The 27,518-nt window shown below is 41.9% G+C and overlaps 1 protein-coding gene across 2 annotated transcripts in view; it reads left to right on the top strand.

Moving 5' to 3' along the window:
• gnal2 (guanine nucleotide binding protein (G protein), alpha activating activity polypeptide, olfactory type 2) overlaps nucleotides 1-27,518 on the top strand; it is a 94,223-nt gene that overhangs the window by 20,717 nt on the left and 45,988 nt on the right. The window contains exons 1-4 of one of the 2 annotated variants that reach the window (XM_072440679.1): nucleotides 11,065-11,300; nucleotides 11,597-11,669; nucleotides 14,032-14,086; nucleotides 14,857-14,976. In XM_072440679.1, the coding sequence (XP_072296780.1) occupies nucleotides 11,162-11,300; nucleotides 11,597-11,669; nucleotides 14,032-14,086; nucleotides 14,857-14,976 (387 nt within the window). In that variant the 5' untranslated portion in view covers nucleotides 11,065-11,161. Of the gene's footprint in view, nucleotides 1-11,064; nucleotides 11,301-11,596; nucleotides 11,670-14,031; nucleotides 14,087-14,856; nucleotides 14,977-27,518 lie in introns of those variants that run through there. The other variant, XM_072440678.1, reaches the window with a different exon arrangement.

The following is a 27,518-nucleotide window of genomic DNA, read 5'->3' on the forward strand; positions in this document are numbered from 1 at the left end:
TTAGCCCTGGTTTAGTCCTGTTCTAGCCCTGGTTTAGTCCTGTTCTAGCTCTGGTTTAGTCCTGTTCTAGCCCTGGTTTAGTCCTAGTTTAGTCCTGTTCTAGCCCTGGTTTAGTCCTGTTCTAGCCCTGGTTTAGTCCTGTTCTAGCCCTGGTTTAGTCCTGTTCTAGCTCTGGTTTAGTCCTGTTCTAGCCCTGGTTTAGTCCTGTTCTAGCCCTGGCTTAGTCCTGTTCTAGCTCTGGTTTAGTCCTGTTCTAGCCCTGGTTTAGTCCTGTTCTAGCTCTGGTTTAGTCCTGTTCTAGCCCTGGTTTAGTCCTGTTCTAGCCCTGGTTTAGTCCTGTTCTAGCCCTGGTTTAGTCCTGGTTTAGCCCTGGTTTAGTCCTGTTCTAGCCCTGGTTTAGCCCTGGTTTAGTCCTGTTCTAGCCCTGGTTTAGCCCTGGTTTAGTCCTGTTCTAGCCCTGGTTTAGCCCTGGTTTAGTCCTGTTCTAGCCCTGGTTTATTCCTGTTTTAGTCCTGGTTTAGTCTTGTTTTAGCCCTGGTTTAGTCCTGTTTTAGCCCTGGTTTAGTCCTGGTTTAGTCTTGTTTTAGCCCTGGTTTAGTCTTGTTTTAGCCCCGGTTTAGCCCTGGTTTAGTCCTGTTTTTGCCCTGGTTTAGTCTTGTTTTAGTCACTTAGATGGTGAGAAAGAACAATGAACAAATAAATTAAAAGCAATTTTAATATCAATGTCTCATTGTGACTAAATAAAAAGTAAAATCATAAAGACTAAAACTATGACTAAAATTACATGCATTTTTATCAATTAAAACTATAATTGTCCAAGAAACAGGTGTTTTCATGAAGTAGGAAGTGACACATAATGTCACTGTGAAAATAAAACACATCTTTTCTATTTGACTAAAACTGTTATAGATTCAGTCGACTAAACTAATGTGACATTTTAAGTCCAAAACTAAATGAAATGTTCTTTTAATCAAACTGAACTCTGATTAAAAGCGACGACGCACGTTTAAAAAGTCAGACACAGTTTGTAAAATGAAAGTGAAAAAACCCATAAGTCTGCTTCATATAATAAATCCCTTGAAATATACAATAATTTATAACGAGGGACGTCACTATTGCAAATTTTAGAGACTGTGTACGAAATAGAACTTCCTGAAAGACATAAATAAAACTAAATGTGACAAAAACAGACAGTTATTTACATTTAAGTCAATTATTGAACAAAAACACTTAAATTTGCTTCTAAAAATGGTCACGATTATTATTTTTCACTTCCTACGATTATAATGTGACCTGAATAATCATCTTGACGTCCCTGTTTATAACGACTTATTTACCGTTATAACTTCTCACGAACCCTAGAAAATGAACCAGATCAAACTGTGGCTTTTGTCCTGTTTTCCCCCCAATTTTGATGCGACGTCACATTTAATAGGAATTCATATATTTCAAACTATATTACCGTATTTTCCAGACTATAAGTCGCTCCTTTTTTCATAGTTTTGGTCAGGGTGCGACTTATATGTGATAGTACTGAACACTCGCAATACTGACCTAACCATGTGCAATTCTGTCATATGTGCAATTACTGTGAAATTCATGTGCAGTCTATGTGCTGTCGTGACACATATTCATGTGCAATTACTGTCGGGATCACATGCAATGGTATTTATGTATTTATTTATTTATTTATTTGTCTATGGGAGTTTTTATTTATTTATAGGAGATCTTCTACTGAAAGTGTTTTTCAGACTTCCTATAAGTGATCTGTTCTTCTGTATCTACCTCTGTATCTACCTGCGTTGCACCAATGAAATTTCCCCATGTGGGACAATAAAGGAATATCTTATCTTATCTTAATTTCACACTGACAACCACAAGAGGGCGCTCTAGGCTCTGAGCGACGCAGAAGAAGAATCTGCACTTCCTCTTCCTCTGGAGTTTGTGGAGTTGTTTAGAAGTGACACAGAGGAAGAAGAATTCAATGGATTTAGTGATTAATTGATGAACTTGTTTCAGCCCTAAAATAGTTGAGAATTCAGTATTTAGACACAGATTATAAGATGTTATTGGTGATTTTTAAGTTTACATTTGCAATATACGGACTAAACGTGAATGTACTTTAGGTTTTCATACATGTAGTACTTTTTAGCTCTAATAATGTTTGAAGTGTATTGACAGTTTGGAACTAAAATTAAGATAAATATATTTTTACATTCTGCTAAAAATTATACACATTTAGTCCCAGAAAAGTGTTTTTTGTTAAGTTTATCATTTTACTTCCTGTTTGTAACTGATGGCATCACACTAGGAAATTACCCAGCAAACACTGGGCCAAAACTCATCTAATGTCACTATTTATTTATCTATTTCACAAGCAAAATAATGTTGAATTAATGTTTAGAGGGACAACAATTTTGTTTCTTTAGTGTAAATTCTGCATAAACGAGTTGCCCTGTTGTGATGTCACTTCCTGTCATTTTTTAAAACAGATTTTTCAACTTTTCTCCACAAATACCTGTTGTAAAACTATCATTTATATGTACAACAGGTATAAATACACCAATTAAAGTCAAAATGAGAAAATCATAAAAACCTGTCATACGTCACTTTAATGTTTATTATGTATTAGCCTATAATTACAGTATATTTACACACACACAAATAAATCCTCACACATTTAGACTATAAAATAAGCTTCAAACAAAAAGTTCCCATGTTATAACAATAATAATAGTCAATATTTTTGCATAATATCCTAATCCACCTGTTCTCACAGAGGCACGTTGTGTGATCGTTTATAGAACGTTATAGAACCTGTTTGGACCTGGTTTGTGGAGATCCAAATATTATATGTAATAATACTTGAATACACATTTATACTAATGTCTGGACATGATTGAATGATTTGGACCTCTCTTTCAGAAATAACAAAGGCAACTTCTAGTACTTTCTGTTACTTTTACCTTCAAATGATGATGAATTATAACCAGATGTTACTTCCTGACAGTTGCTCTTTGTTTCCCCAAATACTTATCTACACCACACATCACTACATTGTACTTCTACTTCAGTAATACTGTGATTCTGGCAGTTTTCTCTCAGGTCCGTGGACCCCTGGTTGGGAAACACTGCCATAGAGAATCTTAATTAAATTACTTTACTATTTAAGGCCATAATCATTTGTTGTTTAGTCAATTAATCAGTTGATTAGTCGACCAATGGTTTAATTTTGATTTTAAATTTAAATGCTGAAAACAAAACGCTGAAGATTTGAGTACTTTTACTTTTACCTTCAAATGATGATAAATTATAATCAGATGTTACTTCCTGACAGTTGCTCTTTGTTTCCCCAAATACTTATCTACACCACACATCACTACATTGTACTTCTACTTCACTATTACGGTGGTTCTAGCAGTCTTCTCTCAGGTCTGTGGACCCCTGGTTGGGAAACACAACCATAGAGAATCTTTCAATTTACTAATTAGGCCCGAGCGCCACAAGCTGGCGAGAGGCCCATTAATCTCGTAAGGCCGTGCGAAGCACGGCTGCGAAAGTGCGCACATAGTGCGCACGAAATCGAAGCGCTCGCCCACTTCCAAACACTCACTAACGCACTCCTTCACTCACGCACGCCCCGTGCATACTAATTAGTAGTAGGAAAATGGAACATTACCGTTGTAAACGGGCGAAGCCCGTGCAAAAGTGCGCACTAAACGAGCACTTTACATTGATAAATATGTATATACATATAAAGCACTCATTTGCCCTAAGTAGCTCACGAATACGTTCCCCATCTCTTGCATGTTCCGTGCATATAAGCATGTAATGCAAAAATTGAACATTATTACTGTATAGAGGGCCAAAAACACAAAGTGGGCGGAGCCCACTCAAAATTAACGAAACTACCCGTCAGTGACCAGGGACCCACACCATGAGGTAGGAAAGCGCGAGCGCTTTCCGAAAATGTATAGTTTATGATATTTGGAAAATGGGAAACATTGTTTTCGCATCGGAATATTATTCTTTCTTCTTCTTCTTCTTCTTCTTCTCGGGACCAACCCCCCTATTTTTCACCCAGTGAACATTGACGAAAAGTCACAAAAATTTGCACACCTCTAAAACTCGTGCCTCTCTACATTCTGGCTATTTCCCTTTTCTAAAATAAAAAAAATTGGCGCGTCAGCGCCCCCAAATGTACCAAAAATGCATTGAGAGATGGGAAATGACCCAAAAAAAATCTGATCGTAGAATCATGAAATTTGGCGCAGAGGTAGATGGTGACAAGAGAAGTAAAACATATTATTACGGCAACGCCGTCCGCCCAACCAAATGTCGGCCATATTGCTTCAAAAATGGCTAAACATGACTTCGGAGTTTTTCCAAACGTCGTACTTTTACGAACTCCTCCCAGGGCGTTGGCCCTAAAAAGCTGAAATTTGGTGAAAATGCTACTGAGGAGTGGGACATCAAAATTTATCCAAATTACATTGATACCTGTCACGGTCTCTGTGCGGCAAAGCCGCAAACTGTAGCAAGAATTTCAGAAATCTAATTTCACATTTCTGCCGTTTGCGCAGATAAAGTCCGAATTGCGTCAAATTAGAATCAGTTGTTAAACTCTTTGCCCTAAACCTACTTGAAGTGAAATAAATTAATTTGGAGCCACAGCGCCCCCTACAGATTTTATATGGAGGTTAAATATTTAGTTTTGCGAAATTATATGAAATTTGACACACAACTCAATTTTGGCATACCCATCAAAAAAGTCAATGAGACCCATGTCATAATTGTTATGGCTTTGCCGTAACGATGACCGAAACCTTCCATGTTATTCCAATGGGGAAATCGCCAGAACATGTTTACACTTTAGACTTTCACAAACTCCTCTTAGGGCGTTAGACATATTAACCTGAAATTTGGTGAGACTCATCTTCAGGGGTGGACCATCAAAAGTTATCCACATTTTTATTCAAAGAGTCACGGTGTCTGTGCGGCAAAGCCGCACATTTTGCCAAGAATTCAAAATAAAATTGCTTTTTGATGGTAAAACAAAGGGGAGAAGATGTGACAGCGTCACAGATTCAGCAGTAGGCGTAATAAAAGGACAATTGGGGCGCGTTAGCGCCCCCTCCTCTTGCGGCGTGGCGGCGGTGTGGCGGCGGCGTGGCGAGGGCCGATCATTGCCGCTTGCGGCTATATTTATTATTATTTTTCTTGTTCTTCATCGCTTTTAACTCTAATTTGACCCCCTGAACATGCTCAAAAACTCACCAAACTTTGCCCAAAATTCAGAATCGGCGAAAAATTTTGTTTTTTCTGGGCCATTTTTTTTTTCCTAAAAAAATGGCGCGACAGCGCCACCGACAAAAGTCAAAATACATTGCGCCTATGGGAGACGCCCCGAGGTCAACTTTGTCGTAAAGCTACGAAATTCGGAACACGCATTCCTCTTGTGAGGACAAAAAACAAATATTATTGTGGCCACGCCCCCAGACTTACCCTATGGCCGCCATCTTCCTTTGAAAATGAAAACACGCTGTGTTAGCCATTTTGTTCACGTCAAACTTTGACGAACTCCTCCTAGGAGCTCTCCGATCCTCCTCCTCTCTCACCCTGACTGCACCAACATCCCGACTCAAAACTTTTGGCGACAGAGCATTCTCCCGAACAGCACCCCGACTCTGGAACTCCCTCCCCCAACCTGTCCGCCACTCTCCCTCACTCACAACATTCAAATCCCGCCTAAAAACATACCTCTTCACCCAAGCCTATGACCTCCCCTACCCCTAGCCTCCTCTACCCCATTGCCTACACTTCTACCCCCTGTTACATCCCCATCTTTTTCTCTCTACTTCTTCTGTCTTGTTCATTTTATCTGTATATTAATGTGTTCTGTACGTGTTGTCCCCCCTGTCTGTAAATACCCCCCCCTTTTTTATTATGTTCAGCGTCTTTGGGTCACTGAAAAGCGCTATATAAATAAAAGTTATTATTATTATTATTATTAGGGCGTTTTGCCCACCGACTTCAAAATCGGCGGACGTCCTCTGGACAAGTGGGGCATCTAAAGTTATCCAATTTTTTGAGATACCTTTTACGGTCTATGTGCGACGCAGCCGCAAAGTTGGACAACTTATTTTGGGATATTGCAGATCTAAAAATTGTTCCCATTTGATCAAAACAAGTCCGATTAGGACCAAATTTGAATCAGTTGTTCAACTTTCTAGTTTGGACCAGTTTATGATGACAAAATTGAAATGGGCGCGATAGCGCCCCCTACAGAGTGACCTTTAATTTAACATTGAAGGTCAAAAATTAGTTTTACCAAAATTGTCTAAACTTTACCCAAAATTCTATTTTGCCGTCCCGATCACAAAAGCCAATCACACAAATGCCTTAATTTTTACGGCGTAGTCGTAGCGATGACAGAAACATCCCATGTTATCCCTATGGGAAAACCACAAAATCTCTCAAATTACCACATTTTTATGTTTCACACTTTAACGAACTCCTTCTAGTGCGTTTTGCCCACCAACCTCAAAATCGGTGTACGTCCTCTAGACAAGTGGGGCATCTAAAGTTATCCACATTTTAAGGATAGCTTTTACGGTCTCTGTGCGACGGAGCCGCAAACGTTTCCCAGAATTCTGACTATTTGGCCTTCAGAGTGGCCTATAAGCAATAGAGTTTTTCCAAATGACATGATATTTTGAACAAAATTCTAATTTGCCATCCTGATCATAAAAGTATGAGAGCCAAAGTCATATTTTGTACGGCGTAACCGTAGCGATGACAGAAACATCCCATGTTATCCTTATGGGAAAATCGTAGAATCGCTCAAATCACCACATTTTTACGCTTCACACTTTAACAAACTCCTCCTAGGGCAATTGCCCGATCAAGTTCATATTTGGAGAATATCTTCTACACAAGTGGGGCATCAAAACGTATCCATATTTTGATTCTAAGTGCTACGGTCTCTGTGTGGCGGACCCGCAAATATATGTCAGAAATGGGAAAACAGCGAAATCTCTAAAATGACCACATTTTTACGCTTCACACTTTAACGAACTCCTCCCAGGGCGATTGCCCGATCAAGCTCATATTTGGGGAAAATCATCTACACAAACGGGGCATCAAAAGTTATCCATATTTTGATTTCAAGTGGTACGGTCTCTGTGCCGTGGAGCTGCAAATATACTGTCACAAATGGGAAAAACGCCAAATCCTTGAAATGTTCACATTTACGCTTCACACTTTAACCAACTCCTCCTAGTGCGTTTGGCCCACCGATCTCAAAATCGGTGTACCTCCTCTAGACAAGTGGGGCATCAAAAGTTATTCAAATTTTATGGATAACATTTACGGTCTCTGTGCAGCTGAGCCGCAAACTTTTCGCAGAATTTGGACTATTTGGCCTTCAGAGTGGCCTATAAACAAGAGTTTTTCCAAATGACATGGCATTTTGCACACAATTCTCATTTGCCATCCCCAAAATAAAAGTATGGGAGCCAAAGTCATATTTGGTAAAGCGTAGCCGTAGCGAAGACAGAAACATCCCATGTTATCCCTATGGGGAAACCGCAAAATCTCTAAAATGACCACATTTTTACACTTGACACTTTAACAAACTCCTCCTAGGGCGATTGTCCGATCAAACTCATATTTGGGGAAAATCATCTACACAAGCGGGGCATCAAAAGTTATCCATATTTTGATTGTAAGTGCTACGGTCTCTGTGTGGCGGACCCGCAAATATATGTCAGAAATGGGAAAACAGCGAAATCTCTAAAATGACCACATTTTTACGCTTCACACTTTAACAAACTCCTCCTAGGGCGATAGCTCGATCAAGTTCATATTTGGCGAAAATCATCTACACAAACGGGGCATCAAAAGTTATCCATATTTTGATTTTAAGTGCTACGGTCTCTGTGCCGTGGAGCTGCAAATATATGTCACAAATGGGAAAAACGCTAAATCTATGAAATGTTCACATTTACGCTTCACACTTTAACAAACTCCTCCGTGGGCAATAGCTCGATCAAGCTTTACTTTTGGAAATATCATCTACACAAGCGCGGCATCAAAAGTTATCCATATTTTTATTCCAAGTGTCACGGTCTCTGTGCGGCGGAGCAGCACATTTGACTGACACTTGTGTTGATTTTGTACTGGATTGGCCATGTCCAATGTGTCGCCGTCTGTCATGTTCTTTTTTTAGTCAACACACAATAAGGGCGCCATCTTTATCAAGTCGAAAGCGCAGAGTCGGAAGGCCGGCGGCCCGCGAGGGCCGTTGGATGCCGCTTGCGGCTTTAATTCTTCTTTCTTCTTTCTTTCTTCTCGGGACCAACCCCCCTATTTTTCACCCAGTGAACATTGACGAAAAGTCACAAAAATTTGCACACCTCTAAAAATCGTGCCTCTCTACATTCTGGCTATTTCCCTTTTCTAAAATAAAAAATTGGCGCGTCAGCGCCCCCAAATGTACCAAAAATGCATTGAGAGATGGGAAATGACCCAAAAAAAATCTGATCGTAGAATCATGAAATTTGGCGCAGAGGTAGATGGTGACAAGAGAAGTAAAAAATATTATTACGGCAACGCCGTCCGCCCAACCAAATGTCGGCCATATTGCTTCAAAAATGGCTAAACATGACTGTCACGGTCTCTGTGCGGCGAAGCCGCAAACTGTAGCAAGAATTTCAGAAATCTCCCAAATTTAACATTTCTGCCGTTTGCGCAGATAAAGTCCGAATTGTGTCAAATTAGAATCAGTTGTTAAACTCTTTGCCCTAAACCTACTTGAAGTGAAATAAATTAATTTGGAGCCACAGCGCCCCCTACAGATTTTATATGGAGGTTAAATATTTAGTTTTGCGAAATTATATGAAATTTGACACACAACTCAATTTTGGCATACCCATCAAAAAAGTCAATGAGACCCATGTCATAATTGTTATGGCTTTGCCGTAACGATGACCGAAACCTTTCATGTTATTCCAATGGGGAAATCGCCAGAACATGTTTACACTTTAGACTTTCACAAACTCCTCTTAGGGCGTTAGACATATTAACCTGAAATTTGGTGAGACTCATCTTCAGGGGTGGACCATCAAAAGTTATCCACATTTTTATTCAAAGAGTCACGGTGTCTGTGCGGCAAAGCCGCACATTTTGCCAAGAATTCAAAATAAAATTGCTTTTTGATGGTAAAACAAAGGGGAGAAGATGTGACAGCGTCACAGATTCAGCAGTAGGCGTAATAAAATGACAATTGGGGCGCGTTAGCGCCCCCTCCTCTTGCGGCGTGGCGGCGTGGCGAGGGCCGATCATTGCCGCTTGCGGCTATATTTACATTTACTTTACTATTTAAGGCCGTAATCCTTTAGTTGTTTAGTCGATGAATCAGTTGATTAGTCGACCGATGGTTTAATTTCAACACGAACGCTGCAGATTTGTGTACTTTTTGTCACTGTTCCTTCACGTTACTTCCTGACCGTTACTCCAAATACTTATTTACACTACACATCAATACTACACATCACTACGTTGTACTTCTACTTCAGTAATACAGTAGTTCTGGGACAACAAGAATGCTGCAGATTTGAGTACTTTTTGTTGATGTTCTTTCAAATTACAATCAGACGTTACTTCCTTACAGTACTTCAAATACGTATCTACACTACACATACTTCGTTGTACTTCTACTTCAGTAATACAGTGGTTCTGGGACAACCAGAACGCTGCAGATTTGTGTACTTTTTGTTACTGTTCCTTCAAATGATGATAAATTACTATCACACATTCCTTCCTGACAGTTACTCCAAATACTCAACCGACTCGTACACCACTACGTTGTACTTCTACTTCACTATTATCATTTTAAAGCTGCTACATACTCTTATTTCAAGCACTACTTTTACACTACACATCACTTCGTTGTACTTCTACTTCAGTAATACAGTGATTCTGGGACAACGCTGCAAATTTGTGTACTTCTTGTTACTGTTCCTTCAAATTCTGATCATCATAAGAACACGTTACTTCCTGACAGTTACTCCGAATACTCGCACGCCACCACCTTGTACTTCTGCTTCACTATTACAGTTTCAAAGCTTCATTTCGAGCACTACTTTCCCCCACGCCACACGACTCGACCTCTGCCCAGCACTTGCGTTATAACCTTGTTGCAATAAAATCATAACCATACAAATAAAGCAAAACGCGCGCGTCCGCCCCCCCCCCGCACGCGCGCGCGCCGGAGAGAGCTCCCTTCCTTCCCCTTTAAACGCCGGGGCTTTTTAACGCAGGCTTGTTTTCCAGCGCCGCCGGCCTCTCTCCGGTTACTTCCTGGTGCGCCAGAGAGAGGCAGTGCTGAGTTAAACCGACCGGAGCAATAGTGCGCGAGCGACGTCCGCGGCAGGAAAAACACACCGGAGCCGGAGAGAGCGGAACACGGCGCGAGCAGCAGCAGCGGGGCCGGAGAGAGACCGCGGACACGGAGAACGGTCGTCGTTTTTTTTTGGATTCCCCCCGCGAAGCCCCCTTTTTTCTCTCCCACCCCCCCACCCCACGCCCCCCCCCCCGAGCCGTGGGCCGCCCCCCCCCCCCCCTCCTCCCCGCGGTCTCGGGCTTCGCGTTTTTTCGCCAAATCTGGACGTTTCTGGGTCGGTGTTTTGTTTTTTGGGCTCTCTCTTTTTTTTTTTTTTCTCCTCTTTCTTTCTTTCTTTCTTTCTTTCTTCTTCGTCTTCGTCTCTCGCCGTGGCTGGTGCGCAAAGGAGACCGCGCTCGGATGACGGTCGGCTGCGGCTAAAACGGAATCGTAACGGGGGGAACCTTCATCCCCTCTCCTCACCTCCCCCCCCGTCCCCCCGGCCCCCCACCACCCCGTCCCCCGTCCCGGTCCTCCCCCCCCCGCACCCTCTCCCCGGCACAGCCACCTCCGACGAAGATCTGTTTTTTTTTTTTTTTTTGTAATTTTTTTTTTTGGCGTGTGTGCTATTTCTCAACATCGCCGTCGTTCCGGGATCTTAACCGTTATTATTTTTTAATTTTTAATAATTATTCTTTATTATTATTATTACTACGCTGTCGTTGCGCTCGCGGTTGACGTTCTTCCCCCCGCGAGGAAGGGTTAGGGCGACGGAAGATGGGTTGTTTGGGCAACAGCAAGACAGAGGACCAACGCATCGACGAAAAGGCACAGCGCGAGGCGAACAAGAAGATCGAGAAGCAGCTGCAAAAGGAGCGACAGGCGTACAAGGCGACGCACCGGCTGCTGCTGCTCGGTAAGACCGGGGCTCTCGTTCGCGCTCGCGCCGCTCACGGGGCCGCGGCGGAGGAACACGTAGCCGCGTTCTGACAGCGCTAGCGGTGATATGTCATGGGGGTGGATGTGTTGACGTGAAAGCGCCGGAGCCTCCACTCGGTTGTTTTTATTTTTTTATTTTATTATTATTATTAGTATCGTATTTGTGCTTCTTTTAAGGATGTGCGTTTCTATTACAAAAAAAAATAAAAAATGTGTGCAAACGCTTTTAACGTTTTTTCCCGTGTGTTGTGTGTGTGTTTTCTCCGTTTCAAGGCGCGGGAGAGTCCGGAAAGAGCACCATCGTGAAGCAGATGAAAATCCTACACGTCAACGGCTTCAACGCGGAGTGAGTTGTTGTTTTTTGCGCGTGTTATTCGCGTTTGCGCCGCGCGTACATCCGCACGGACTAGCCGCTTTTTGCTAACAACACGGCCGGCGCTAGCGCTCGGTGCGTTGCTCCCACTGCAGCAGCAGCAGCAGCAGCTAGCCGGGGCCCAGGAGCAGCAGCAGCAGCGGGGCCAGGAGCCTCCTCCTCTGCACACGGTCCCCTCCTCCTCCCCGCACATGTACTCTTATATATACACTAAAGCCATGGCACGTTTCCTGTGTGATGCGAGCGGGTGAAAGGGTGGGCACCATCGACCCCCGGGCCCCCGTATTGACCGATGATTGTGTGTGTGTGTGTGTGTGTGTGTTGTTTTGTTTTGTTTTGCTGCAAGGCCCCCACGCCGGGATTGATCATTATTAGCAGTAGCTCCATTTGAACAACCTAAAAGTGCACGGAAAGCCGCCCAGTGCAGAGGCGCAGCGGGGCGGAGGCGTGACTGGTTGTAGTGTTGGTGTCCGTCGCTAAACAGCCCCCCCCCAAAATAATAATAATTCTATTCCGCTTTTATTTGCTTGGTTAGAAGAAACAACTGGATTACTTTCCGTTTTACACTTTGAAACGGTTCTGATTACATAACGCTTCGGTCCGGGGGTTGTCGAGTTTCGAAAATCAGGTGCTAATCGATGCTAAGTCTAGTAGCGAAACCAGATGCTGACCAAAATTGCTAACGCTTTAAAATGAGGTTCCTTAGTAAACTCTTTATAAAGTATTGTTTATTTTATGCAGTTGTAAGGCATGTTCTACCATGTGTAAATGGCTCATAACATCCTTTATAATGTTAATAACCCATTAACAACACACATGTCTGTATTAAACCTATATAAACCATGTTACGCTGCTTATTAAACTAGTTTCCATAACTGAGTACTATATAAATGCTTGTAAAGGCCTTATACGTGCTTTTAAAGAAGTAAATAGTGCATAATAACACCTAATAAATAGTTTTCCTAAGGAACCTTACTCTAAAGCATTACCAAAAATCTAATAAAACAGGAGAAAATCTCCTGAGTTTCAGTTTCAGAATGATTTTGCGTTTTATCGGCGCTCTGCATAAGAAAACCACACGAAAACACAAAAAAGGATTGTTATTTTGTGCTGAAAATGACATTCTACTGTCTAAAAAAATAGTTTTTAAAAATGATTGTGGTATCAAAACAGTATTGAGTATCGAGCCTGTTCCTCAGTACAAAAAGTGTTGTTACTTGATATAACCCGGGTGAGATGTCACACAGTAAAAATAGAAAAATGCAGTATTTCTCACAGATTGCGTGACTATGGCAGCACAAATGATAGTTTTTGGAATAATTTTGGATTATAAATGCCTCAATTTAACCTTTTAAGCTTCGTTTTTGACCAGTGTAGCCGCTTTTCAATGTGTACGACTATGTAATGAGCAACAGAGTCTAATTTTGTCCTGTCGGTGTGTCTAGTCCAGGTAATTTTTAGACTATGCACAGTCACCTGCATCAATGGGAAACACTGACAATGTATTTATAACTCGGCAGCTAATGAAGCACGTAGCATTAGTGTTCATATCATAAAATGATATTGTTATAGCTTTTTGTCACGCAACTTCGTAACTGTTGGATTGGCCGAGGGTTTTAACGTACTTTATACCCATTTCTTGTAGTTTGTAGGAATCTCTCTGACTTTTATTAACGTCTGTAGCTTGTACGTTTGTCCAAAATGCAAACGCCACCGGCTCAGGTCTCGATACCAATTCCGATACCAGAATTATAACGTGAAACAATAAATATGTACATTTATAGAGAATAGACTGCAATTTTCAACGCAAAATGGGTTTAGTTTCCATTGTGGTTCTGATAAAACTCAAGATCATTCCAAAACTATTCAGAAAAGGTAAAAGTTTGTACAGTTTATCCAAGTTGTTCAGTGTCCACACTTGTCCGACTGAGTATCTCGTTTTAGCATCGCCAAGTATCTGATTTTCAATACTTTTCGTGCATTCAAAACCAAAATCTGAACGTTTTACAATACGTCTCTGGCTTCATACTACTGTGAACTTTCCATTTTTGGGACGTAAATATTCGTTTTCAGTCTCGCTAGTCAATCTTCGCCACGCCGACACCGTTGATTACAATTACAAACGGTCAAATTTATCATAATTTTCTCGTTCAACTGTTCATACAACGCGTTCGTTCCTTTCTCCTTAGCTCTCGTATTGTATTGTGCGTAAGACAATTAGCGTGCAGTCTCACCTGGCCGTAACCCCCGCCCGCGTCCGACTGCAACGGCCTTGATAACGACATCTGGGTAATCTACGCCTGCCTCATGCTTTCACCTTTCTGTCCCAACGCAGAGAAAAGAAACAGAAAATACAAGATATCCGGAAAAACGTGAAGGATGCCATAGTGGTAAGTCTGCTGAATATTGAATTATCGCGGCGCGGCCATCGATTTGCACTTTGCAGTCTTTGTTGAGACGCTGTTTACTCTCCAAATGTGATGGCGGTTCCTCAGCGTAGTTATGGTAGATCGCTGATTACAATTGGAAGAGTTAAAGCGATGAACTTTTGACTTGACTCATTTTTAATACATTTGACACATACGTAATTACACTTGAAAGAGTTGGTGGAAAGTATGTCGTTATTTTAGTCCCACCCTTTTCCCCATTGTTCATTTTTATTATATGTTTTGTGGATTATGTAAAAAATGTAATCTTTTTTTATCCCAATTTATTGTCAATTCAATACCGTATTAATCAGATTTTTGGCAATGGAACAGTACCGTATTTTCTGGAGTATAAGTCGCACCAGACAAAAAATGCATAATAGAGAAGAAAAAAACATATATAAGTTACACTGGAGTATGAAATGCAGTTGCAAGTGTGAAAATAACAAATAATATCACATATAAGTCGCTCTCGAGTATATCTATAAGTCAAAACTATGAAAAAAGAGGCGACTTATAGTCCGGAAAATACGGTATTACCTTTATTACATAACTTAAAAGGCACTAAACAGTCATTTTGTCATGTTTACTGCACTAAAAACAGAGCAAAAATCATGCTTTTTGTGGGTTCTTTGCCATATTTCTGCCATCAAGCAACACATCGAGACCCAGTAGCTTTTTCAAATATGACAACTGAGACATTTAACAAAATAACCTTTGTTTTTCCCTCGCAGACTATAGTGTCGGCGATGAGCACTTTAATACCCCCAGTCCCGCTAGCCAACCCAGAGGACCAATTCAGAATCGAATACATCAAAAGCATAGCACCGCTTTCGGACTTCGACTACTCACAGGTAAGACTCGATTCATCTAAAGCTTTTGTTTTTTACTAACCCTCGCACTGTTGAAACGATTCACACGGGAATTAATCGGGTTTGTACGAGTAGAAACACAACTTGGGATTTGTTGGTTTCCTTTCCGGGTGAGATGGGCCCGTTCGATAACGCCGGGTCACGTGGTGGAAATGTAGATAACGCTTTGCATAATTTTGAAAGCGCTCCTTGTTTGACGGTCGGAGCGGCAGATGCAAATGCCAGGTCCCTGTTGGACTTCGCAGGTTGATACAATGAGAATCGGTTTGGTTTCTGGGTTCTGGATCTCATGGCACAAGGATTGACCAATGTTTGGGTTGTACTTGGAGTTGGATTACACTGTGGAATCGTTGTAATACACCCTGGTTACACTTTTGTTTTGCATATGTAATTTTTGTTGTTAACTATTCATTAGATCCAGTTTCTACCTAGTTCGGATTCCATTAAAAACACAATATTACGACGTTGATGCGGTTGTTCGTAATCGCTAGCAGCACATTTCACGTTTAGAAGTACTTTGCTCTTGACGAGACTGTACCTTTTTACTATCGTCTGTGAGCTTTCGCTAATCCGTGTCTCGCTCTCCAAGTTCCCCTCTCATCCAAGGAACCAATTTACGATCTTATTTAAGTTCAATTATCAGTTGTTTCATCGATTAATCGGTCGATGGCGTCTCAGTCGACCGCGATTCGAGTGCAACAACAGAACGATGAATTCATGGAGCGAGTTGGCTGAAGGTTTAGGAGTGAATCGTGAGTTTGTTACGTCGTTTTCGCCGTGTTTTCACGTGAACTCTTGTGCGGTCGTGTACGCCTTTCGAGCGTAGTCTGGCTCAGAGTCGCGGTCAGATCAATGAGACGCCGGAGCGTTTTTTCTGCCGCCGTTTAGTCGACCGATCCGTGGTTAGGGCGTGTTTTAGTCGACCGAATGCGGGCCTCACATTATTTAACTGTTCCTTCAAAACGTACGTGCTCCATCCATCCATCTTCTGCCGCTTTATCCGGGGCCGGGTCGCGGGGGCAGCAGTCTGAGCAGGGACTCCCAGACTTCCTTCTCCCCAGACACTTCCTCTAACTCCTCCGGGGGGATCCCGAGGCGTTCCCAGGCCAGCCGAGAGACATAGTCTCTCCAGCGTGTCCTGGGTCTTCCCCGGGGCCTCTTCCCGGTGGGACATGCCTGAAACACCTCCCGAGGGAGGCGCCCAGGAGGCATCCGGAACAGATGCCCGAGCCACCTCAGCTGACTCCTCTCGACGTGGAGGAGCAGCGGCTCTACTCCGAGCTCCCCCCGTGTGGCCGAGCTCCTCACCTTATCTCTAAGAGAGCGCCCAGCCACACGGCGGAGGAAACTCATTTCGACCGCTTGTATCCGCGATCTTGTTCTTTCGGTCACTACCCAAAGCTCATGACCATAGGTGAGGGTAGGAACGTAGACCGACCGGTAAATAGAGAGCTTTGCCTTTCGGCTCAGCTCCATCTTCACCACAACGGTCCGATGCAGCGACTGCATCACTGCAGCCGCTGCACCGATCCGCCTGTCGATCTCACGCTCCATCCTTCCCTCACTCGTGAACAAGACCCCGAGATACTTGAACTCCTCCACTTGGGGCAAGGACACCCCACCCACCTGGAGAGGGCAAGCCACCGTTTTCCGGTCGAGAACCATGGCCTCGGATTTGGAGGTGCTGATTCTCATCCCAGCCGCTTCACACTCGGCTGCAAACCGTCCCAGTGCATGTTGCAGGTCCGGGTTTGATGGAGCCATCAGGACAACATCGTCTGCAAACAGCAGAGATGAGATCCTGTGGTCCCCAAACCGGACACCCTCCGACCCCTGACTGCGCCTAGATATTCTGTCCATAAAAATTATGAACAGAACCGGTGACAAAGGGCAGCCCTGGCGGAGTCCAACATGCACTGGGAACAAGTCTGACTTACTGCCGGCAATGCAAACACAGCTCCTGCTCCGGTCATACAGGGACCGGACAGCCCTGAGCAAAGGGCCCCGGACCCCGTACTCCCGGAGCACCCCCCAAAGGACACCCCGAGGGACACGGTCGAAAGCCTTCTCCAGATCCACAAAGCACATGTGGACTGGTTGGGCAAACTCCCATGAACCCTCGAGCACCCGATGGAGGGTATAGAGCTGGTCCAGTGTTCCACGACCGGGACGAAAACCACTCTGATCCTCCTGAATCCGAGGTTCGACTATCGGTCGGATTCTCCTCTCCAGTACCTTGGAATAGGAAGTAATAAAACGTACGTGCTGCTTTATGTAAACATCCACTTTGAATGAGCTGTCCTTCCCGGTCGGCCCTTAGTGATAATAGAACTATCAATAACAACATGGTAGTTATTGTAAGATAATCCTTTACTAGTCCAACACAAAATAAAACCATAGGATAAATGAAATAGAAGCAATCAAACACAATGAAAACAACAGAGTTAAACTTAAAACATGTAGCCTCCTCCTATGAGACGCAGGTTTTTTTATATATAGCTTTATAAACAGCTTTGTCCTTAAGGGATTTATAAATTGATGTAGTTATTATTATGTGACTTTTCGAGTTGGCGTGAATGTGCTACGGTCTGATTATGTGCTTGTCATAATGTTGTAATTACTGTGTTGATGCCAAACATGAAAATGTACCTACGTCACCTGAACTGGACTGAAACAGGCTCTGGTGATGCGGAGTCAAACCCGGAACCTTCTCGCTGCGAGGTGTGAGGGCTAGCCACTCTGCCACCGTGGAAATGAAATAGACGGACTGTTGTTATGACTGCAGGGTTCAGAGCGTGGGGGCAAAAGTAGGGCCTTCAAGTCCCAAAAGTACAGTAGTAGTAGCAGTAGTAGTAGTAGTAGTAGTAGTAGTAGTAGTAGTAGTAGTAGTAGTAGTAGTAGTAATAGTAGTAGTAATAGCATTAGTAGTACTAGTCGTAGTAGGAAGTGTAAGTACAGAGAGTGTGAAGTGTAGTAGTAGTACTAGTTGTAGTAGGAAGTACTGAGTGTGTGAAATGTAGTCGTGGCAGTAGTAGTGGTAGTACTAGCAGTAGTTGTACTAGTCGTTGTAGGAAGTGTAAGTACAGAGAGTGTGAAGTATAGAAGTATTATTAGCTGTAGTAAGAAGTACAGAGTGTGAAGTGTAGTAGTAGTAGTAGTAGTAGTAGTAGGAGCACTAGTTGTAGTAGGAGGTACAGAGTGTGTGAAGTGTAGTAGTAGTACTAGTTGTAGTAGGAAGTGTAAGTACAGAGAGTGTGAAGTGTAGTAGTAGCAGTAGTAGTGACTAGCAGTAGTAGTAGTAGTAGTAGGACTAGTTGTAGTAGGAGGTACAGAGTGTGTGAAGTGTAGTAGTAGTACTAGTTGTATTAGGAAGTGTAAGTACAGAGAGTGTGAAGTGTAGTAGTAGCAGTAGTAGTGACTAGCAGCAGTAGTAGTAGTAGTACTAGTTGTAGTAGGAAGCACAGCGTGTGTTTGTGTGTGTTTGAGTGTCGGGCTCGCACTTTGCCCTTTAAAGCCGTCGGCCATGACACCTGACACCGCCCCTCTCACCTGAGCGGACCAGGAAGTGTTTGAGAGTAGGAAAAGGTGAGGTCACAGCCAAACGACATCAAGCTTTCAACACAGAGTCACACTTTTACGGCTCGCGTCTGTGAATGGAGAGTTGATGCACTTTAGCTCATGGTGTTCCATAAAAGAATGTGACTTTTTGCACCATTTCGTCATTGTTTTGATTATTCGTACATAGTGGAATAGGTCCTAAACAATTCACTTGTAAATGTCCGAGCTGTACATTTAGTATCTAAAACCGTTTGTTGGCCCCGACATTGAAATCCAAGCAATACATTCAAAATAAATGATTATAGCATCAAAAATAATTTATTTTATTTGTACATTTGGCTTATAAAGTCTTATTCAGGACACTCAAAAGACGCTTCACGAAACAACAGCAAACAGTTAATAATTAAAGAAAGTTAATCAAACAAAACGAACTGAAAAGCTTAAAAAACACATACCGTATTTTCCGGACTATAAGCCGCAACTTTTTTCATAGTTTTGGCCGGAGTGCGACTAATACATATATTTATACTTATATGCTTATACTTATACTCCAGAGCGACTTATATGTGATATTATTTGTTATTTTCACACTTGCAACTGCATTTCATACTCCAGTGCAACTTATATATGTTTTTTTCTTCTCTATTTTTTGGCTGGTGCGACTTATACTCCGGAAAATACGGCATTTTCTGTGCTACTTTTACTCTGTTTTGTGTTCGTATGGCTTCAACGCGGCGTGACCTGTGCTTTTCGTACGTAAACCGCCACATTCACTGCACCTTTTCACATCCTTTATCACCGTGCGACGTCCGATTGTCTTTATTTCTCAAGTTAAAGCCGATTCTCTCTCAGAATAATCGCCACAATCGCTCCAGCTTCAGAAGCGTTTCGTCAGCGCGCGCAGCGTATGCCCGGTCCGAGCGCTACAGCCGACCTGCGTGTTTTATTTGACCGTCCGCTACAGCGAGCCGGGTCTTTGTCACGTCTGCCTGAATATGGCTGGAATCCTTTAGCACATACTGCCTATTCTCCCCGGTTATATGGAGTCATAGTAACATTGTTAAGGTCAAGTGGAGAAAGCGTGAGAGCGAACAATGGCGTGGGTCTGCTGAGCCTGCTTATTCAAATATTAAGGAGACAAGCGGCGGAGCTATGGCTGTATTATGTCATGCGCCGTCTGCACCCGTCTGTGGCCGCTGTGTTTCGCAACAGAACATAAAAAAAAAAAGTGGGACACGGACCGGTTGTGTGCAGGGCGTCCTTTTTTTTCAAACGACACGCCAGGTAAAAGGTTAAGGAGGCTGCGAGGGACGATTTGGGTCGTTTTCGTGGAGATTCAGTCGCCGCTAGTCGTCAGTGATCAGTTTGGGTCTTTTTAGTCGAGCGTTAGTCCTACAGTTAGTCCAAAAATCCTCACGTTTGTGGCAGTTTTATTTCACTGAAGGATGGGTTGAATTAGGGCCGGGCAATTAATCGAAAGATCGAGATTGAGTCGTATGAAATAGTCAATTATTTGGGAGTAGTTTTATTGTGTCTATAGTCGTTAAAAACATTTGTTATTTGTGTTCAAAAGGCATCTTTAAAGTCTGTGTAGTTCATGTTTATGGAATCATTATTAAAAGCCATTTTTACTTTGTTTTTTGGAAAGACCGAATGAAAAATTTCATCAAAAACCGAGATTGATCAATATGAGAATATTTTTTTTCCATATCGGTAAAACCAGGGCTACAAATACAAATATTTTAGTAATCGGCGTGTCAGTGATTATTTTTTTCAATTAGTCAAGTCAAACACTTATTTATATTGTACATTGAGATGTTTTAATTATTTTTTTAGTTGAAATATAACTAAATGCCTGGATAGAGAATATTTCGGAATACAATGTGTTTCGGAAAATCATAAATTGTTATGAAACTGTATAATCCAGTCTGATGACAGTATCCAAATACAATTAAGATGATTCTATTTGTTATTTCATTAGTCACGATTATTCAGATTAATCGTCTCACTCCTGGATGAAAAGCAGAATCTAAATTTTCCAAGTAAAAGTCTAGTAAAGTCTATCTAATCCTACGCTTTAGCTTCTCTAAAATGGATTTATCTATCTATCTGGGTTTTAAAACTCTTGAAACCGTATCGCATTCGCAGTGCTCGTCGTGTGTAATTTGTCTCTTAGTTTCTGCGCTGAAGCTGGTGTTTACCTTCAGCGCTGGGACGTAACTGTCATCGGAAAGAACGCGGCGATACAAACTGTCGTCTATGCAAATGGAAACAAATGCCACAGCAGCGGCTCGAGCGAAAGCCGGGCATCAGGCAAATTCAAGCTTACTCCACAGTGAAAACAGGCACACGCGGTCCTCTGCCTCCGATGCAAAACAACACAACGCCTTTCTGTGGAATGATTCAACCTGGAGCCATGAATTCTCTCGATCTGTCAATGCTGTGGAATTCGAGCCTTGAGCTACATGTTTCTGAAGCCACGCCCACTGTAAAACTGTCCAACGCTCATACAGGTGTGTCGTTGTGGCGTCTCCTCTGTGCTAACGTTATGGATCGATTCTGGAGACTAGAGACAGATTTGAGTTCATTTAAAAAAACAAAAAAACATAACTTAAATTTTTATTGTATTTTTCTTTTTTTTTTCTTCAAATTTTTAAAAATGTAATTTATTTAATTTATTTGATTAAAAAAAACACTTTTAATATTTTATTTCTCTTATTATTTTTATTGGGATTTGAGCTCATTTGAACGCCTCGATTGGACAGTATTTTTCCCCAAAAAATGAGAACAGACTTTTGAACTATTTTGAATTTTACATTGATGTATTTTTTCCTGCTTCATATTGTACAACCGCCTGAAATATATTAACATCTTAAGTAGTATTTATCACAATTAGGGTTGTCAAAAGTATCAAATAACAGATACCAATCGATACTAAAACTGGTATCGAAACTAGATACTCACATGAGCAAGTATCGATACTCAAACGGTCAGAAAAACAGGACGGAGTTGGACCTTTCCTAAACAGTTCAGGAATGATCTTGAGCTTTAACAGAACATGTTAAAGACCACATGGTAACGTCAAGAAATTGTGTTGAAAATTACAGTTTATTGTCTAAAAAAAGAAGAAAAAAAGCATTTTTGAAATTCTGAATGAAATTTGGTTTCGACAATGCTGCAAAAAAATGTATAATTCAAACTGGATGTCAATAGTAAGGTAAAATAATAGTACTTTCTAATATGGATCAAAAAAGACTAAAACGATACAGAAAAAGTAAATTTTTGTCGTTTATGTGACTTCTTTTTATACGCACACTTCTTCAGTTGAATATCTAGTTTCGACACTAGTATTTACTATTGTTTTAAATCCGAGTTTCTTTTGACAATCCAAATTATAAGAATATTTGTAGAATGCAGAACTACAATAATGATTTGCACTCCAACGATCCGGAAGTAGTTTGATCGTTTTGTCGCCAAAAGACCCACATCATCGCCAATAAACTGCTCGTACTCATTTATCGCCGTGTGTTTTCGCTGGATGTTTCCTGTAAACACTGGGATCCGCGCTCTACTTAATCGTGGGACGGTAAGAGGAAGTGTCCCCCTTTTCGCCCACCGCCGCCGTCGCCGGGTTCAGTGGAGTTCGTCCCGGATCGGGGCCGCTTTGTTTCGCGCGTCAGGCTTGACCTATATGGACGCTCGTGAAATATTACATGGGCCCACGGCAGCTTGATTAACATGTAACTCTATCGGGCTGAAAGGAGAGCCGGGTCCGAGCGGAGCCGGCCCGAGCGGAGCCGGCGAGGAGGGGTCCGAGCGCCCAGGTCGGGGGAACAGCATACTCACCCAAGCCAGAGTGCCGTTACTTTAAAAATACTGTACGGAACCAGTTAGGGGCGGGAGACATCGAGAAAAATGAGTATTTCCCGATAACGATGCAGTGCTATATTATGTCAAGCCAACGGAAATGTCTTTTTTCTTCTTCTATGGTGTTTTATGGCGGCTGGTATCCGTAAAGTGTCACATTACCGCCACCTGCTGTAGTTGTACGTCTTCAAAGTATGTGTTTTACGCTATACTGGAAAATAAAAATACAAATTTGACTTCAAAAACGGGAGAGAAAGAGCGAGAGCTGGTTTAATTGTCTTCTTCTGCTTCTTTTACTTCTTCTTTGATGTTTTATTGTGGTTGGTATCTGTAAAGTGTCACATTACCGCCACCTGCTGTAGTTGTACGTCTTCAAAGTATGTGTTTTACGCTATACTGGAAAAAAATGACAAGAAATAACAAAAAAACAAAGAGAATAGAGAGATGATTTGATTGTCAGACAAATGTGAAATGTTTGTCAAATTAATCACAAAAGTGCAGAAATATCACCTCACGCTTTTATTAGAAAGTTTGTGCCACAATTTTTTTCATATTTTCATTTTTAATCGGCTCTTTTTCGTGTGGAATTTCGACTATAAACGATAAACTCCACGTTAGAGGCGCGATGCTTGAACATATCACGACGCGTCTCGATCCGTCTCGGTGTGAAATTAACAGGCGCACGGCGAAAAAAACAACCCGAAGCGACACCGCGGCCACATCCTGACTGCACGACTCGCCGAGCCACAGACTGTGCTCCACACGTCAAACTTCCTCTGCGTTTGTCTCAACTACGCCGCTGCAGTTGTACCATGTACGCACTCACATTTTATTTTCAAAAGACAATTCTAATTTTTCGCTATTTTTTTGATTCATTTTTTTGCCGCCAAAGTGGGAATTTTTGGAATAACAAAATAATAAATAGACAAATGAAATGTTTGACGAAAACACTTCTCAATAGTTTATTTGTGTCACAATGTTGAGGTAATCCCACCAACAAAACATGAAATAATCCAATAGATCATAAAAGGAAACTGTTCTTAGTGTAAAAATGCATTTATTCGGTCTGCGATTGTTTTAGTCATCTATTTATTTCGTGATTAGTCTTTCAATTCATCGATTCAGGTCGCGAAAAGTCCTGTGAATATGAGATTTTTGCTGAATTTGACCCAGATGTTTCTACAAAGCTTCCACTTGAGAACGCCCTCTTTCTTTTCACTTACAAATACATGTTTCTAGTGTCATTTTGCGTCAATAGCTGCAGTCGAACCTCGGAAACAATCCATATTTCAGTTTTTGATTAGTCGCAATAATCGATTAACCTCGTGTTAGCCCGATGCGAAGACACACTATAACCTTTGTTGTGCAAGTAAGGCGATACTATATTACTTCAAACATTACTGCGAGACGACTACGACGACTAGTACAAAGACCGATGTGTGGAACCATCTTCGAGAAGTGCAGTTTCTTTAAAGTTTTCAGATTCAATTCTACGTCTCGGGGGGGCAATATGTCAGGAGCGGACTGAACCTTCTCCAGATCATGAGTCGGGACCACCGAGCTTATGAACACAGTGTGTTATTGGGTCGACGGAAGTTTCCAGATGATTGTTGAGAGATTGGATGTTGACTTGATGATTCAGTCGAGTCCTCCTGAGCGTGATCTAATCTCGGAGCGGAGAAGTTTGTGAAGAGAGCGTTGGGCAGGAAACGGCATCGTGAAGTCCAAGGAACGCACACCAGGCGGGTCAAGGAGAAAGCGGTGGAGATGTTGAAAGCAGAGTCACGTTATACAAAGATTTCACACGCTTTGAACATCTCACGGAGCGCTGTTCAATCTACAAACCTACCAAGACATGGCCGTCCACCTAAACGTACATGTGAACACGGAGAGCACGGATCAGACACGCAGCCAAGAGGCCCATGGGAACTCTGGAGGAGCTGCAGAAGTCCACAGTGCAGAGGTCCACAGTGCAGAGTTGGTCAACTGTTAGTCGTGCACTTCTCAAATCTGGACTTTATGGAAGAGCGACAAGAAGAAGCCGTTGGTGAAAAAAACGCCATAAGACGTAACGTTTGCAGTTTGTCAGACTCCGCAAACGTGTGGAAGAAGGTGCTGTGCTCTGATCGGACCAAAACGGAACTTTTTGGCCTAAAAACGAACACGGGACATGACTGTGGACACGCCATCCTCACTGTCAAACATGGAGGTGCAGCGTCATATGTGGAGCAGCTTTTCTTCTGCAGGGACGAGATGAAGCTGAGGGAAGATGGAGCCAAATACAGGGCGAGAGTGAAAGAAAACCTGTTCAGGACCTTCAGCAGGACAACGACCCTAAACATAAACCAGAGCTGCTGTTTTGCAGAGAAGATTGGACAAACATGTAGTCTGTAGGTGAGCAAAGCTGTAGAGACGAACCCCAAGAGGCCCAAGGCTGTAACTGCAGCGAAAGGCGTTTCCATATCGCGTTTCAGTTTTTTATCTATATTTTCTATTCTGGAGATCGTGTATAATTTTCCTTCTTTGTGTTGCTCGTTCACAAAAAATGCCAATACAATTTATTCAAGATTGTGATCGTGACGTGACAGAATGTGGAAAAGCTCCAGGGGTATAAATGTTTTTGTACTACTTAGATGAGACAAAAACAGGCAGATAAAAAGTACTTAATATTTAGATGTATTATTATTGTTATTATTTTTCACTATAGTTCGACTTAAAAAATACTGAAAATTGCATCTAAAACTATATTTTTTTAGTTCTTTGACCTAAATAATCAGGGTTATTGATTAACAGTTAATTACCTTTACATCCTGACTCACAGTAAATATATTTTTCTTCTTTAAAAGCACGTAAATATACTGTATCTTTCAATCACACATGACATACTTTGAATGCCAAAAATAAATACAGCTTCAGCTCCAAAAGCACAGGATCGGCTCTGGACGTCTCCATTAAAATAACCCGAGCTTGAATCAAACGGGCCTAATCGCACGACCGAACCAGGAATGTGCCGGTAAGTCGTGCGGCCGTGCGTCAGCGGGGAGCGGGGACCGGGGCGATGACGGGAAAGAGTTAAAAAAAAAAAAAAAGAAGCTGCTGTTTCTTCAGATCGCTCCTGGTGTCTGTGCGTTATCAGCTCCTCTGTAGGAGGACACAGCATTTATTCACAGCCCCAGTGTCACACGCCTCTGTGGAAAAGGGCCCCGAGGAGCCTCTCTCTGCCCGCTCTGCCTCCCCCTTTCCCTCACACACACACACACACACACACACGCTCCTCCCACCGCCGCATGACCCGCCCCCTGCAACTCCAGGAACTGTCACCGAGCGTCAAAAGAACCCCGGCTTTTACACGTGGACACTCGTGCAAAGAGGTTTTCACACTAGCGTTAACAGTGGTTGGTGAAGTAGTCCAACATGTGCTCAAGTAAGAGTAAAAGTGACTTCAAAATGGTGTCACTCAAGTACAGGGTTGTCACAGTATCGAAGGTTTGTGTTTTAGTGTTTGATACGGTGAGAAAAAACATCACAATTTAACTAGTATTCATGGTTATTACCTCAGAATGTGCTATCGTTCCCGTTGTCTGACACGTTACTGTTCCTCAATTTTGTGACAAATCTAACTTTCTCGAAGACAAAATAAACTAAAACATAGTGAACACAATTATAGTTCAGATTTTATCCAACATTTTGCCCATTTGTCCCAAGTTTTTTGTAAGTTTATAATTGCACTTCCTGGTTGGGCATGGGCAGCAAACATGACATAGGTAGAGGTAATTCCACAACTGTTACCTAGCAACCAGACTGTAAACGAGAGCCAAAATCCATATAAATGACACAACAAACAATAGTACCTGATAACACCTTTATTTAGTTGAATGATGGTTTAAACTGTCGGAAAAGTGTGGCAGTTACGTGTTAACTGTTTTCAATGGGACGTCACACATTGATGACATCACAGAGGGATTCAGTTTTAGAACTCGACTCGACTTCCTGTCATTTTAAACATTTTTTTTTTTTTTTTTCTTCACAAACTGCTGCTTCTCGGATGTAAAACTATTATAAATATTTAACAAACTTAAATGTGACAAAAACAGATACAAAAGTACTGCACATTTAGGTCTATATTTTGGACAATAGAATGGTATAAAAAGACTATTTGGCTGAATAATCAGAAGTATCAATCAATTAACTTAATCATATTGACACTCCAATTCAAGTATAAAGCACTGGTCCAAGAAATCACTCATTTGGGGTAATAATAATAATAATAATAATAATAATAATAACTTTTATTTATATAGCGCTTTTCAGTGACCCAAAGACGCTGAACATATATAAAAAAGGGGGGGTATTTACAGACAGGGGGGGACAACACGTACAATACACATTAATATACAGATAAAATGAACAAGACAGAAGAAGTAGAGAGAAAAAGATGGGGATGTAACAGGGGGTAAACTACTACTCGGGTAAGAGTAATGTAATAGTTAAAATAATGTAGTTGGGAGGACAAAACATTAAATGATGCATAAGATCTGGTATTTTAAAGGCACCGTGTCTGAAGGAGAGGTGGGAGATGGAGCCACACATTGATAATATCGCAGTGGTTTCAGAGATGTGCAAAATGAGAAAGTTGAGTATATTGTCTCTAAGTAAAACTACTAAACTGAGCTTCAGCCGCCCTGCACAGTTCAAAAATAACAATCACGATTATTCAGCCTGTAATCAAAACCACAATTGTTTCCAACGATTAATTCTATTCTGTCAAAATGAACCTGTATAAAAAGTGTAGATCTTATATATTTTATCGGTAACGTTTGGTTTCAAAAGATCATAAAAGTGACTTTGCTCCAGTTTTGAGGGTCAGAACGAGCGTACGGATGTTAAACCATTGCATTTTCACCGCCAACGTTTTTGCAATTGACTAAAGCGCCAATCAAAGTCCTGATTATGAATTTCGATTAATTGCACGGCCCTAGCACCGGGTTAAACCTGTCAAAAACGTTGATATTCAACTTCATATTTTAAGCCCTGCTTTGTTGAGTGTTTTTCGCCACATTTCTACCGTCAGATGCTAAAAAAGTGCTAAAATAAAGACT

This window comes from Eucyclogobius newberryi, unplaced genomic scaffold, assembly GCF_026437365.1.
Source record: "Eucyclogobius newberryi isolate DKJ021-1_F unplaced genomic scaffold, fEucNew1.0.hap1 SCAF_12, whole genome shotgun sequence".
Lineage (NCBI taxonomy): Eukaryota > Metazoa > Chordata > Actinopteri > Gobiiformes > Gobiidae > Eucyclogobius > Eucyclogobius newberryi.